The sequence below is a fragment of the Dermacentor albipictus genome, chromosome 1, assembly GCF_038994185.2.
Source record: "Dermacentor albipictus isolate Rhodes 1998 colony chromosome 1, USDA_Dalb.pri_finalv2, whole genome shotgun sequence".
Taxonomy (NCBI): domain Eukaryota; kingdom Metazoa; phylum Arthropoda; class Arachnida; order Ixodida; family Ixodidae; genus Dermacentor; species Dermacentor albipictus.
Window position 1 is genome coordinate 179,862,765 of NC_091821.1, and position 13,941 is coordinate 179,876,705.

The following is a 13,941-nucleotide window of genomic DNA, read 5'->3' on the forward strand; positions in this document are numbered from 1 at the left end:
CCAATGCGGTTATTATTCATGTATTGGATCCCTCAACACATTCTATAAGGAGGAGGCCAGCTGCAACGTGAGTCCCCCCCCCCCCGGAATGAAATTTCTGGCTACGCCACTGCTGTGAATCCGAACACAATGAATAAAAAAAAAAGCTTCTTTAAAATAACTGATTAGTGTTTACTCTCTGTCAATCGATAACTTGCACAACCAGGCACTTTAGATTACTCTCATTTACAAATGCATTGGAATTTCACTTAATAATATATTTTGCAAACATTTATGCACACATGGTGCAAGAGCTAGCCTGAAAATTGCATTTTACAGGATCGGTTCTTGTCAAAGAAAATGTTTATCCTACGAGAGAATATGGGGGCAAACCATTATTCATAAACAATACATCCAGCTTTATGCCACTTTATGCCATGCATCCTGGAATGAAATGACATGTGCAAATATCATATATACCAGACGAACCCTTTAACATGTGTGTCAAAAACTGCTTCTACAGTGGTCAAACACGTGCCAAATACCATGGAGAACCATGGCAAAAGAATGCATGCTCTCGTCTTTTCTGCTGATGCTTTCAGCATGCCCAAATTACAAGTGCACTTTAACACTATCGTTTCAAAAGTTGTGAGAGCAAGCTAACTGAAATCAAACTGAACCTACAGCCAAGTACTCCTTATCACGCTGTAGCAGGTCAGCAAACTTGTTGAGTAACAGGCCCCTCCTTGAAGCATCCATTGTCCGCCATGTTGAACCAAACTTGAAAGCTTCTCTTGCTGCTTTAACTGCCTTGTCCACATCCAACTGAGTGAAGGAAAATATATCAGTAGCTTAAAAAAAATGAAGTAATGGTAAGTGTCAACATGTACTAATTGGCACATTAGCTGCACACTAGCACACTAGCTTTTCAAAACTGTTCCAGTACGTTTCGAGAGTCGCTATGCATATTTATGAAACAAAAGGATATCTTGCAAGTTGTAATCCAGTAAACAAAATAAAATGGGCAAAACTTAATCTACAGCTTCATTACATTGTAGCAATATTACTTTTCTGTAGAAGTGACTGTTACTGACAATTTTCATTTGTAAAGCTTTGATCAGATGTGAATGAAATAACCAAAAGTCTTGCGACAGCCTTCACGTACCTTATCACCTTCTTGAACATCCACTATGACTGCACCAGTAGCCGGATTTACCACTGAGAATGTTTTACCGCTGACACTGTTGACAAACTCATTGTTTATGAAGAGCTGTAAAGACCAGACAAGTGTAGACAACAGAGTTAAACACTTAGTACCATATTTGAAAGTTCAACTTACTGCAATAGTTATTTTTATCAAACAATTTAGCATACAGACATGAAAATGTGTGGGTAGATCTACCCACGCATTCCTGCTGCTGAAATATGCTTGTCATTGACTGACTACTGTTGCTGCTTAGCTTCTGTGGCCATAATGCACTAGCTCTCCATCACAGCAAAATTTGCCTGTATGCGCTGCTCATAATTTTCATTACAATAAGCACTTTTTACAATTTAGGTTTTGCATTCTGGTTCCATGTATTTTGCTTAAAATGCAGTCTCTGTTGAACAAATTTGAACAAACCTATTCACAACTGCCATGCCCGTATATCTACACCTCACACTTCACTTAAACTTCCATGGCAAAAAGATTTTTCCGCTACACTTGTTCAATGGTGAGATGAATTCCCTATAGCAATTTCTCGCACAAGTTAAGATGTGGTTGTTTTGCCACCACAGGTCAGCACCAATTCCTACACAGTGATCACTAGTTGCAGATAACCTATCTGTGCAATTGGTGCATATGTGACAGTCGATTTGTTTACATGATCATTTTTGATACTATGAACAAGCTGCACAGTACCAATAGTATTACCAAAATTCAGCTCATTGCAAATAAAAATACTTTTGACAGGGAGTGGTTGGAAAGTCATATTTTTCACTTTGCTTATGGCAGCAGTTATTGGCACATGGCTTAAAAGAAACCATACCATTTGGCTGCATATTTCTTGTACCTCTGTCAGTTGCATATCATTGGCTATAGTGATAGTGGTGGATGAAGGCATAAAAAAAGGTAAATCATTTTGGTAAAATTACAACAAATACAAAGGGTATGATGCCATCACAACAGTGTAAGAGGGTAGATATATGTATAGACTCAAAGTGGCCAAAGTAGGCAAAGAATGCGAATAGCATTAAGAGTTTTGTGCTTGAAGAGCAAGCCCATGCAACGATGCTGTCATTAATTTACAATCATATTTGTGAATCCCAGTTCAACAGTTTCAGTGGTTGAAAGGTTTTGCTTAGTGAAGCTTTCTTTGTGGCGTCCAAAGGCTTAGATGCTACACTCAGTGGTGGTGCTCTGTCCTGTTTCTGGGCAAGCATCTGTAAAGATCATGGCCAAGGACAGTTCCAGGATGCATTCATCACTGAAATCCACTGTGCAAGGTGCTAGGAAAGACTGATCCATGTCTCTTATTGCGCTGTGCTATTTGGTCTTGTGGCTTACTAAAGCACTGCTTAAATCATTCCCAATGTTCTTGGGATCTGTATAAACTTTTTTTTAGTGTTCATATAGACAGTTTTCGTGCACAATAACACAGAACATGTATTCTAGTGGTGTTGCAGCCACCGAAGGTAAAATAGTACTTTGACAAAAGTTAAGCTTACAGGTGCAACTAGTATTCTGTGCAGCGTTAAAATGTCAGTCATGTCTAAAATTTATTTTACAAGCCATTTTGGAGCTATCTAAATTTTAGGTGCCTAAATGTCATCAGCTCCTAACAAAGAACTAAAAATGTCTAATAGACATCTAAAGACCCTTGAAGCAATGCCTAAAAGAGTACAATTGCGAGCAGAAGGTTAGAAACACAGCATCAGCAAAAAATTAAAAATTTTCTAGCACAGTTACGGAATGTGGATGGAGTTGCTTCAGTACTCATAGGTTGAACATGTGAACATAGGCTATAACACTTGATGCCCATTGAAAGCCAACGAGTGTGCTTACATCCCTGTTCAGCACCGGCCTATCTCTTACTCAGGACTGTAGCCAAGTTTGATCTCACGACAAAGTCTGCTGACTTTTACCAGATGCCATGGCCAATTGCTGTCTTCTTTTTAATGGGTGTTCAGGCTTTCTTCTTTATAACACGTGACTGAAAACACTGCAATATAGATGCACAAGCACACAGTTACATCATTTTTTTTAGATCCTTTGAGGGCTTTCCTCGGAGCTCGAAGAAGACTAATGTAAACGATAACGGCATGAAAACAAATTTATTGGGTGTTTCTGAGCATGCTCTAACACTTCTGAAATGTGACTTATGGCCTAAAACAAGTATTTAAAATTTTGATTAATTAAATGTATCTCATTTACTTACTAATGGCACTTCCAAGAAGAAGCCGAGTAACTCGAGACTACAAAAATATACCGTGGGTATCACTTGCCAAAGGTGTACTATTATATTTTTTAATGTTTGCTTCTAGTTGTGTGAAACGCATATGCGTGTGTGTGTGTTTGTGTGTGTGTGGAAAGAGGGAAGATAAAAGGAACTGCGAAAAGAGAAGGTCATGACAGGTAGAGAACTCCCCACCCCCAAAATACTAATTTATGGGTAAGCCATTGGCTTACCCGTAAATGTTGTTTAGCTGCTGGTAAAATAGCTAATGCTGTTATATCCTGCGCCGCCTGCTTTATTATAACCTCAGGTGCTCTCCTGAGGCCTCCGTTTGCTGGTTAAATGTTCCCTCCTGAAGCAGTGCTTGTAAAAAATGAAATCTATCGTCGCGACGAAAAAAACGACCCGCGACTTGTACAACACCAGTCAGAACCTTGCCGCGTATAGGTACGCGCATACATACGGGCACGAGCGTGTTTTTCGTTTTGAACTTAGCTTTTCTACGCGAGTAGTGCCCTGATTATAGAGTCGGACAAGGGTGATTTTTATTCGTGGAATATTTAACACTAGCAAAAAATCGTAACGTCCCACACTTGTTTTATAATTTCACAGAAAGCACTGGCGTCTCTTTTGCAAAGTTTGCATCGCTGATGTTTAGACAGCAGAGTTACTTTTATGTTGAGCGAAAATAGACGAACGAAAAGCTAAGTGCTCGTTATTTGCTACTGAAGGCACACACTGCTTCGTCTGGAGAGTGCGGCTGTTGTGCTGGTGCCACTCGAAGCCCTGCAGTTTTCTTTGAGATCTCAGTAGAGAATTGTGGCTCTCATGTCAAAGTGCATAGAGGATTTTTTTTTATTGGTATATAATTGCATCGTGCTCCACTTTGAAGAGGACCAGTTTGTGAGAAATCAACAGGATGGACCCCACCTGTTAAGGTCTACAGCTCTGCCCACGCTGTTCGACTTTAGACGTGAGTAATAATTGTAGTGGAGCGTATTATTTCCGCGATTTGCAGTTATTTCGATAAGCATTGAGACATGTCTTTTTTTATTGTTATTATTAATTCAGCTCAACCTAAGCAAAAAAAACTACCTATGAGACGGACTGCCGAATGTGGACCTGCTGGCGAGGAAGGCACCAACTCCTCCTCAACAGTTGCTACAGACGCTGACCAAGAAGACTCCGCAGAACTGAGTCGAGATAGTACCTCTTCTTTCGAAGAAAATGTAGTGGAGTATGAGAGCAACGAAGATATTTCCTCGCTCTCTGTATGTGAGCTACGAAAGGCTCTGCAAGATGCGAAAAAGAAAAACACTGATTTGCATGAAAACTTGTCGACATCAAAAAAGAAGTTGAAGACTGCTGCCAGGAAAACAAAGCGGTTAGAAAAATATCTCTCAGCGCTGACCAAAAATCTGGATTTCTTGAACAAGGACCAGAAGGCTGCCTTGAAGAGAAAGAGCCGGAAAGGTAGTGCATGGAGTGCAGAAACCATAAAGAAAGCGCTGCAACTCAAATTTGCTTGTGGCTCTGCAGACTACGACTTACTTTTAGAACAGGGCAATCCTCTTCCCTCACGAAGAACACTTTGCAGACAACTGCAGCACCAGTCATTTAAGCCCAGCGTTTTGATTGATATAGTAAATATGATGAAAGTGAAAGTGGCGGCAATGTCAAACATTGAAAAAGACTGCGTCATATTTCTCGATGAAATGGAGATTCGCAAGGGTGTCGAGCTAGACCGCAGTGGTGACGGCTTCCTTGGCAAGGTGACGCTCCTTGAAACCGACCAAGCAGCAAACCATGTACTCGTCTTTATGGTTGGGGGCCTAAACAGCCGCTGGAACAAAAATAACGTACAGCGCAAAAGACAAGGACTGCGAAGACAACATACACAGCGCTGTGTATGTCGTCTTCGCAGTCCTTGTCTTTCGTGCTGTACGTTATTTTTGATCATGAATTACCAACTAGCTCAAGCAACGACCCGCTGGAAGCAGGTGATTGCTTATCACTACACAGGTGCTTTCGTCAATGAAGAAACGCTGAGAGACTTTGTCTTCCATTTAATCAACCTTTGTGCACACATTTCTTTGCGTGTGCTGTGCGCGACATGGGGAGCTCCAACCATGCGATGTGGCTAGATGTACTCTGTCACTAGATGCACTGTTCCCCACCCATGTGACAATTCTATGTCATTGTTTTTTATGCCGGATCCTTCACATGTACTAAAAAATATTAGAGGGCACCTTGTGCGAAAAGATCCCATGAAACTTAGTGAAGAAATAGTGGCAAAGTACAATTTATGCAGCAGTGATATATCTATTGAGTACATAGAAGCAGTCCTAAAGATGGACTCAACAACTGAAGGTGGCACCTAACCTGAGTACCGTGCACATTTCCAACGGCCACTTCACAAAGATGAAGGTAGGGTTAGCTGTTAAGTTATTCCGGGAAGCACCTAGCTATGAGGTGCTTTGTAGAGCGCATGAAGCTGCCGCCTGAGGCTGAAACAACAGCCTGGTTTTGTGAAGTAATTTTCAAGTGGTACACAATCATGACTGCACGGCACCCTGTTGTTGCTCTGAGCTTATCAAATGAAAGCAAATATGAAGAGGCTATTGCAACGCTGAAACTCGCTGTTGAAGTCATTGAGAGCTTAGGCGTTGGCATCAAAAAGGTCAGGAAGCCATGCCAGGCAGGGGTGCTAATGTCCACTGCTGTAGTGCTTCAAATGCATGAATTTCTGCTAAAGAAATGTGGCTATGTATTCTTGACAGGACGATTGCCCCAAGATTGCCTGGAGAACTTGTTTTCGGTCATCCAGATGATTTCTCCCGTGCCCAGTGCATATGATGTCAAAAATGCGCTCAGAATTGTGTCAGTTAGCCAGTTCCTCAATTAAGGTACCTAAGAACTCTGGTTATGAAGCTGACGACAGCAACTACTTAGTGGATTTCTTCTCTGCAGAGATTCAAGAAGTGCAGAAAGAATTTCAAGAACCCTCGTACGATGACGGATGCACGGAGGGCGAGCCATTGTCTCTTGTAGAAAATGACATCATTGCTCACTTGGCAGGGTATTTGGTGAAGTCTTTTATATCTACTAACAAACCATGCTCCACCTGTACTGAGACCCTGATTGCTGATGAGGCTTCCGATGAGCATGCTCTTGTGCAGCTCAAGGAGTACAATCAAGGTTCTAGAAATTTGGTGTATGTAAGCCATACGGTACTGCGCTTTGTTTCTTCCTGTGAATGTGTCTTTAAGACATTTTCACAGGAAAATAATATTTGTTATTTGGATCACCCAATCAATACACTGACGAGCCTTATTGAGCAATCAGTTTCTCTGCCACCTAGTGAATGCGCTGACCACCCAAGCGTTATGAGAAAACTGATGTGCCGTTTTGTTGTCATGCGACTGCATATCTACCTCCGCTGGCTGAACGAGCCTGATGATTCAGACGACGGTTATGGCAGCAAGACTGTGGCTGGCGTGAACTTGCTGTAGAGTACCTTGCTTTAAATCTTACACCACTCCGTAAATAGCTGCTTTTTTACCACTGACTTGCTGGCTTATTTTGTAGTTTGCATCTTTCTTCATGCTTTGTTTTCATGTTTGTTGCAAAGGTAACACCACAGTGCACATAGCAACTTTTTGCCCCTATGTCTTGCTCGCTTATTTGGAGATTTGCATCTTTTTTCATGCTTTGCTTTTATGCTTTCCTTTTAAGGTTAAACCCCACTGTACATACCCCATTTATCTGTCCCTCTGTCTTGCTTACTTGTATTGTAGTTTGCGTTTTTCATGGTCGACTGCATTTGACATTAAATAAATAATTTGCACTGTTTTGTTGCCTTTGCTGTCTGTATAAGGGGTGAGGTTGACAGGCTAGGTTACATATTTTTCTGCAGCACTAATGAAGCTCAGCCTTTAGGGAGCAGTTATTTTCAACAGCCTGCCCATCACCACCCAATGTTGCAGGCATAATAGGAATTGCATGCACAGGCATTGTCAAAGCTGCAGCTTTTTTCTAAACCTTTTCTGGTCGAGTCTTTTTCACAAAGCATAAATGTTCAAAGTCTGTTACTTTTATTTCGGATTTAAAACTGTTAGAAAAGAATTACTGCAGTTATTTAATGACCTCAAATTCACCCTTTTTTGTGTAGGTGTACAAGCATGGTTTATAAATGAGTACAGATGGGCCTGAATAAAATAAATACAATGAAAAATATATGCAGAAATGCGTTCCACAAACGGAGGAATCGTAGCAGAACAACCGGTGTGCATGTCCAGAGCGCAAGCGAAATCTGCATATGAGCGCACGCAAGACATGCGCAAGAACGCTCGGTGGTTGTGCGCCTGTCAGAAAAATGAAACGAGTGGAAAACTTGCAGTAGTGGTTTATCCTACCGCCAATGAGGTGCAATCAGTTTTCGTGGGCCTTGTGAAAGAAAACGCAGGCGCAGTGGCAACGTTGGTATACGCGGCATCGTTTGTATGTACCAGCGCCAGCCTGTAAACGGATGTAATTGCACCCCTGTGGGCAATCTTTGCGAGCAAAACAAATGGAAACAGCTCGCGCGACAGAAGCAAAACCAATCGCCGCGCGCGAGCGGCTGATGACGCGCGGCTGTTATCAAAGCGCAGGAATTGAAAAACCAAAAGCCACGTAGAAAAAAAAAAAACACAATTTCTTCCAGTCGCACGGAGCGGTAGCACCTGCTGGGCAACGGATCTTTAAAATGATAGCCTGTTTAAAATGATAGCCAACTGACGGCACACTAATTGTTCAACCTCGACCATTCGGGGCCCTAAAATTAATTCGTACAATTACGTCTTCGACCCTCGGATGTTAAAATGGCCATTATGAGTAAAAAGATGCGCAGTGCAATATTGAAAAAAAGATTGTTCAAATCAAAGCACTCGAAGCGCACCGAGAGCATGAACGGCGCCGTTACGAACGCTAGCGCGGGCCGATCCCGCGTGCTTCAGTATGGCGGCGCCGTTGAGGTTGTCTCCACCCTGAACGGCGGTGCTGGCATCGAGGCACCCTAAGAAGCGGTAGTACCATAGTACCATAGAGTTTCTCACTATAACACCTAGAGGGTAATCTGGCGCCACCGTCTATGGGAGTTTCTTAAGGGGGCACCGTGCCGTCATGGGAATGACGGTATATGTGTCTGCGAGGCTCGTGTTGGCTGGTGTTGTAAGAGGCTTCGTCTAAAACGTGGATATGGCTACGCAAATAACGCGTTCTCAAAGTAAAATCTTCATAAAATGTTTCCATTTACGCATATTACATCTTTACTCACCCACGATGCATGACCAAGCGAAGAAAAGCAAGAACAGACGACCAACTGTTTCAAAGCGAGCGCGAACCTTGTCGTCTGTCCTCCAACTTTAGTGGCCCACTGATACTTTTTACGTAACATGTAGTCGTACACACAATAACAAGTTCTCATAGTTAAACAAAACATGTTTTCGCGTAATAATAAAGTTAAAACAGCTTTTCGCGTGCTGTTCTAGTAGAAAATGAATCATTGTGACAGACGGAACGGTACTTGCCAAGCGCGTCTTCAAGGTGTCCTGTCTCTACGAGAACGATGCCAATCCGAATCCACAATATACCGGCATTCCCATGCATACCACAGCGCAGCAGCGCCAGATTTCCCTCTAGGTAATGTAGTGAGAAACTCTATGGGTAGTACATTGCGAGGAGGGCTGTGTTTGCCGCAAGATGGCTGTGCGTGTGCGGCAAGCGCAGAAGAAATGTAGCGGAAACGTACTTCGCTACGCATTTAACTGCGACTTCTGTAATTTACATGCTCATAATTACAGATATACACCGCAGTATAACTTTCTACGGCACATTTCTAAAGCAACACCGCATTCACTTGAGGCGCTTATGTCTCGCTTTGAACCATCCAACTCATCGCTGAATGGCACTAAAGAAAAAAAAAACGCATGGCTGAGTGGTAGCGTCTCCGTCTCGCACTCCGGAGAGCCTGGTTCGATTCCCACCCAGCCTATCTTGCAAGTTGTTTTTATTTATGAATTGCCTTCCGGGATTTTTCGCTCACGGCCAACGCCGCTGACACCGGCTTTTCTGCGACACGAGCTGCTTAACGCTGTCTCGTTAAAATTGGCGTACAGCCGATCTACACCCCTGGCACGCTCAGGCCTCGGCGAGCTCCAACCCGTGGACCAGTTCGGGTTCTAGCTTTTGTGTCCCCGTTGCCGCTTTGGTGTCCTGTAGGCGCCGCCAGTACTGCCAAATAATGACACGTTGTTACACTTAGTAGAAAACACGATTGAATAAATTTAATTGCGTACAGCCGCCAACTTGTGACGCTAAGTTCAGCACTACCGCGCCCCGCGACTTATTTCAATATATGCGGCCCGGGCTCTACTACGGTCGCTACTGCTCCCACAGAAACATTTGTGATGTTATTTACAAGGTCCATCGCCGTAAGGCGCGAGAAAGCTATGATCCGCCACGACTGACTTAGCACGAGCGCCTCAGGTGCGAGACAGTATGTGCGACACAGCGGATGCAAAATCGGGCGTCAGTGCCCGCTGCTTCACCTATTTCACAGCGCCGGCCGCCAGCGTCCGAGCGTAAACCAACTCGACCCCACTACGCAATGCCGGAACGCCTAAAGCCGAGACCTCACGTACACTTGCAAGCTCGCATCCGCGCGCCCGGCGCCTGCCGCGCCTCGCGAGTAATGGCGGTTTGCATCCACAAAGACGTGCGACAGCGCGCGCTCACTGGGCTCACTCACAGACGCCTTAGCAGGCGTCGCTTCGTACTTTGTTATCGACAGTGTTTCAAAATGCTTTGGTAAGGACAAACGCCTACAACACGCGCTAAGAAACCACAGAAGAAACCTCCTCCGTAGTGCCTAGGCAAAGTCATATATGCAAAGAGCAAAAGCTCCCAGATTTTCTCTCTCGCGTCCGCTCTTACTCGCGCCTGCGCATAAACGGCTGGCGATCCCTCAAATGAACGCCTCGTGCATGCCTAGGGGACAAACGCATACAACACTTGTTAAGAAACCTCATCTGTTGGAGCAAAAGGCCCCCAGTAGCCCACATATTTTCTCTCTCGCACCCGCTCCTACTCGCGCCTGCGCAGAAACGTCGAGCGCCGTGAGAAACGCCACGCCCCGCTGTACCTACCAGCAATTGTAAAAACGCGGCCGCCGCAGGTATACGCGCTTACTGTTCGGTACCTTTCGGAGTATTCCACAACTTTGTTTCCCTGAAGCTTCACTTACCGTGAAAAGATATACCTCATGCCGCAGTCAGTGCATTTTAAACGCGTGACGTTCTTCACTGCTGGCCTCTTTGTCGGCGCGCGGCCGCCCGAAACTTGTTCAATAAAGCAAAACGATTCCTATAAACTTTAGAATAGTAAGCTGTTGGGCTAGTTGGTTTGACATGATTTTTGCAAAGGGGAGCGCAGAAGTGTTGCGGAAACGTTCCTGTCCACGTCTGCTTTTTCCGCAATGCTTAATTCTGCGCTTCCCTTTGCAAAAATCAGATTCCAATAAAGCCACGACCAACGTGTTTGTCTTCATAAACTGCAGATGGGCTAGCCATAGGTCGTGATGTGCGTAAAGTGTGCTGCCGGTCATCGCCTGTGCATTCTTGCAGTACAGTGAGAATATACAGATTTATTTTCAGAAAAGCCGGCAAATGTAGCGGGGGCCCATCTCAAAGTAGCGGAGTTCATTATAGCTCCTTTCAACGCTGCAGCGCAGTACTAAGACGAAATGACGGACAACGGTATCGCGACGGTATACACTGCGACTGGATCCGTTGGTTGCATCACTACGGCGCGCGCAGTTCCGCGCAGCCCGGCGTGATTGCGCGCCGAAGGCGAGAAATGAAACGAGAGGAGAATCTGCCCCGACAAGATGGCAGCAGAAAATACCAGCTTAGGGCGTCACCGAGTTTCACACAGAGTGACGTCAGGACCTCTCCTTAGTTTTTCCTCCCTCCATGCTATAGGCTCTTTCATTGAGATTTCATATTGCACTGATACCACTTTCGCGCAATCAGAGCATATATTGTATATCAAAGTACATAATTAATTTGAAATGTATACTAAATTGCATCCTTTTGTACAATAATCCACACTATCAATAAGTGCTTCATATTTCCACCTCTCATTTGATATACTTGTAACTAGTTACAGACGAGCATGCATTCGGCTGAGTTACTTAAGCTTTATATATATATATATAGGGGTTTTCTTCAAAGTTCAGCACGCAGGACCCGACGTAGCATACGCAGGAAAGAGACGACGAACTTTTTGGAAGACTTCTTTTACTTCACGTTTTCGGCTGGTGGACCAGCCTTCGTCAGAGTACAGTCACTGTACTCTGACGAAGGCTGGTCCACCAGCCGAAAACGTTAAGTAAAAGAAGCACTGTACTCTGACGAAGGCTGGTCCACCAGCCGAAAACGTTAAGTAAAAGAAGTCTTCCAAAAAGTTCGTCGTCTCTTTCCTGCGTATATATATATATATATATATATATATATATATATATATATATATATATATATATATATATATATATATATATATAATGATATGTTGAAATGGTCCTCAATCGTAATTAACAAATAAGCTTTGTCCGCTGTTTAATTCCCTTCAATGTATACGTTGTACGGTTGAGGGTAGCAACACAGTTAAACACCGATCGATACATGCAGGAAAAAGTAATAGTTCGTAGCGGACTATAGTAGGTTCATACTGAACAAGTAACGTACGTATTGCTGCGCAAAATACGTGAACAGTTAGTAGTCTGTACGAACTGTACAGTCTGTACGAACTGTACAGTCTGTACTGTCTCTCTGTCCACTCCTCTTCATGCATTTTACGTAGTGCTTTGCTCGTTAAGGAAAAAGAAAATTGGGCACACACGCATGCAGTCTCTCAAAATGCACAACTATTTGTCTGTACTGTCTCTCTGTCCACTCTTCTTCATGCATTTTACGTAGTGCTTTGCTCGTTCAGGAAAAAGAAAATTAGGCACACACGCATGCAGCCTCTCAAAATGCACATCTGCACTGCGTTTGGTCGCGGCCAATATGCGGACGCAAAACATAGCTTTCCCAGCTATATGTCCGCATGCAAACTACGATTATTGTTCATGTATAATTCTCAATCAAATGAACGCTACACGTAACATTTGTTCAGGTATGTCGAAGAAGAATAACTTTATTCAAAGGTCCGGCGAGTTATTCGGGAATTGGACGAACATCCCCGCCTATAGGCGTCGGCCACGAGCCCTTGAGCTCCGGCGGCTTCCTCTGCCCGCTGGACGGCCCAAAGTTGGTCTTCGAGGGCGGAGCTGAGCAGCGTAGTCTACCAGCGAGTTCGGTTCGAGGCTGCGTCCCCGTCTGGAACACCCCCTTGTTCGCACTCCCATAACATGTGTTCCAGGGTTGTCCTGGTCTCATAAAAATTGTATTGGTTTGACGAATAAAGCTCTGGGATAAATGAGATTCAAGATCACCGGGATGAGAAACGTTTTTGTTTACAGCTGTCGCCAAGCGACCGCTTGTCTCTTATTTTTTTTGGTGTGTAGCGGAGATTCACACCTCGCCAGTCTGCAGTGTTATGCGACTTATCTCTAACTTGTCAGGCGATCCTCCCACCCCTCGCCCGACATCTGTCAAACGTAAACACCAGCGCAGCAAAGCTTTGAAACAGTGCGCGCGCAACCACGGGCACAAAGGAAGCTCCTAATCTGCTAATTCCCAATCGTCTCCCATCTTTTCACGTCGCATGTGAGATGTGCTCCTAAACATTCCGTTTCGATCGCATGAGAGAAGCGCTTGAAAGAAATCGCGCGAAACGCGCTCACCTGCGTATACTTGATTGGCGGGTTCCTGTTGGGTGACATCTCTCGCGGGAACTGCGAAGTGGCAATAAGCAAATGGTAACCTCGGTAATCACTAGAAAGTTAGTGCAGCGCTTGTGACTTCGCCGACAGGCGCTGCGGCAGCAGGTGTAAGGGTGCAAGTCTCTCTCGAAATTGAACCCTGGTTCGGCCTACCCGACCACGCTGAACGCTCCGAGTACACTGCTCCAACAACAGCTCCGGCGCGCGGATGCGCGTGGATGACGGCCTGATATACGACGGCTAGCGGTGGCTTCGCAACCCCGTTGGGCAATTCTTGTCACGTGATCTCACGGCGCGGCCAACGGCGCGAGCCAGGCGCGACGACAGCTGCGGCTGTACAGCAGTCGCGCGGCGCGGGACCGGCAGAAAAGAAGCATGCAAAAAAAAAGGAAAGAAAAAAATAGAGAGAGAGGGAGAGAGAGACAGACAGACATAAATGCTTGACGATTCACGTGTCCTTCGACGAGAGGAAATCGTCAAACATCCCTTCGGCTGCCCTTGCGGCGGTACACAGTTTTAACGGTCTTAAGTGCCCAGCCCTCGGTCGTTTCCGTCGCAACGAAGGCGCGCAAAGCGGCCATCATTCGGACAGCAACATTT

The 13,941-nt window shown here is 44.6% G+C and overlaps 1 protein-coding gene across 3 annotated transcripts in view; it reads right to left on the reverse strand.

Moving 5' to 3' along the window:
- LOC139052995 (aldehyde dehydrogenase, mitochondrial-like) overlaps window positions 1-13,561 on the reverse strand; it is a 32,912-nt gene extending 19,351 nt beyond the window's left edge. Inside the window, exons 1-3 of one of the 3 annotated variants that reach the window (XM_070530137.1) lie at window positions 13,303-13,561; window positions 1,145-1,249; window positions 664-804 (exon numbers count right to left, since the gene is read on the reverse strand). In XM_070530137.1, coding sequence (XP_070386238.1) covers window positions 664-804; window positions 1,145-1,249; window positions 13,303-13,341 — 285 coding nt within the window. In that variant the 5' untranslated portion in view covers window positions 13,342-13,561. Of the gene's footprint in view, window positions 1-663; window positions 805-1,144; window positions 1,250-4,511; window positions 4,533-4,967; window positions 5,194-13,302 lie in introns of those variants that run through there. The other 2 variants (XM_070530131.1, XM_070530140.1) reach the window with 2 other exon arrangements.
- Window positions 13,562-13,941: the final 380 nt, after the last annotated feature.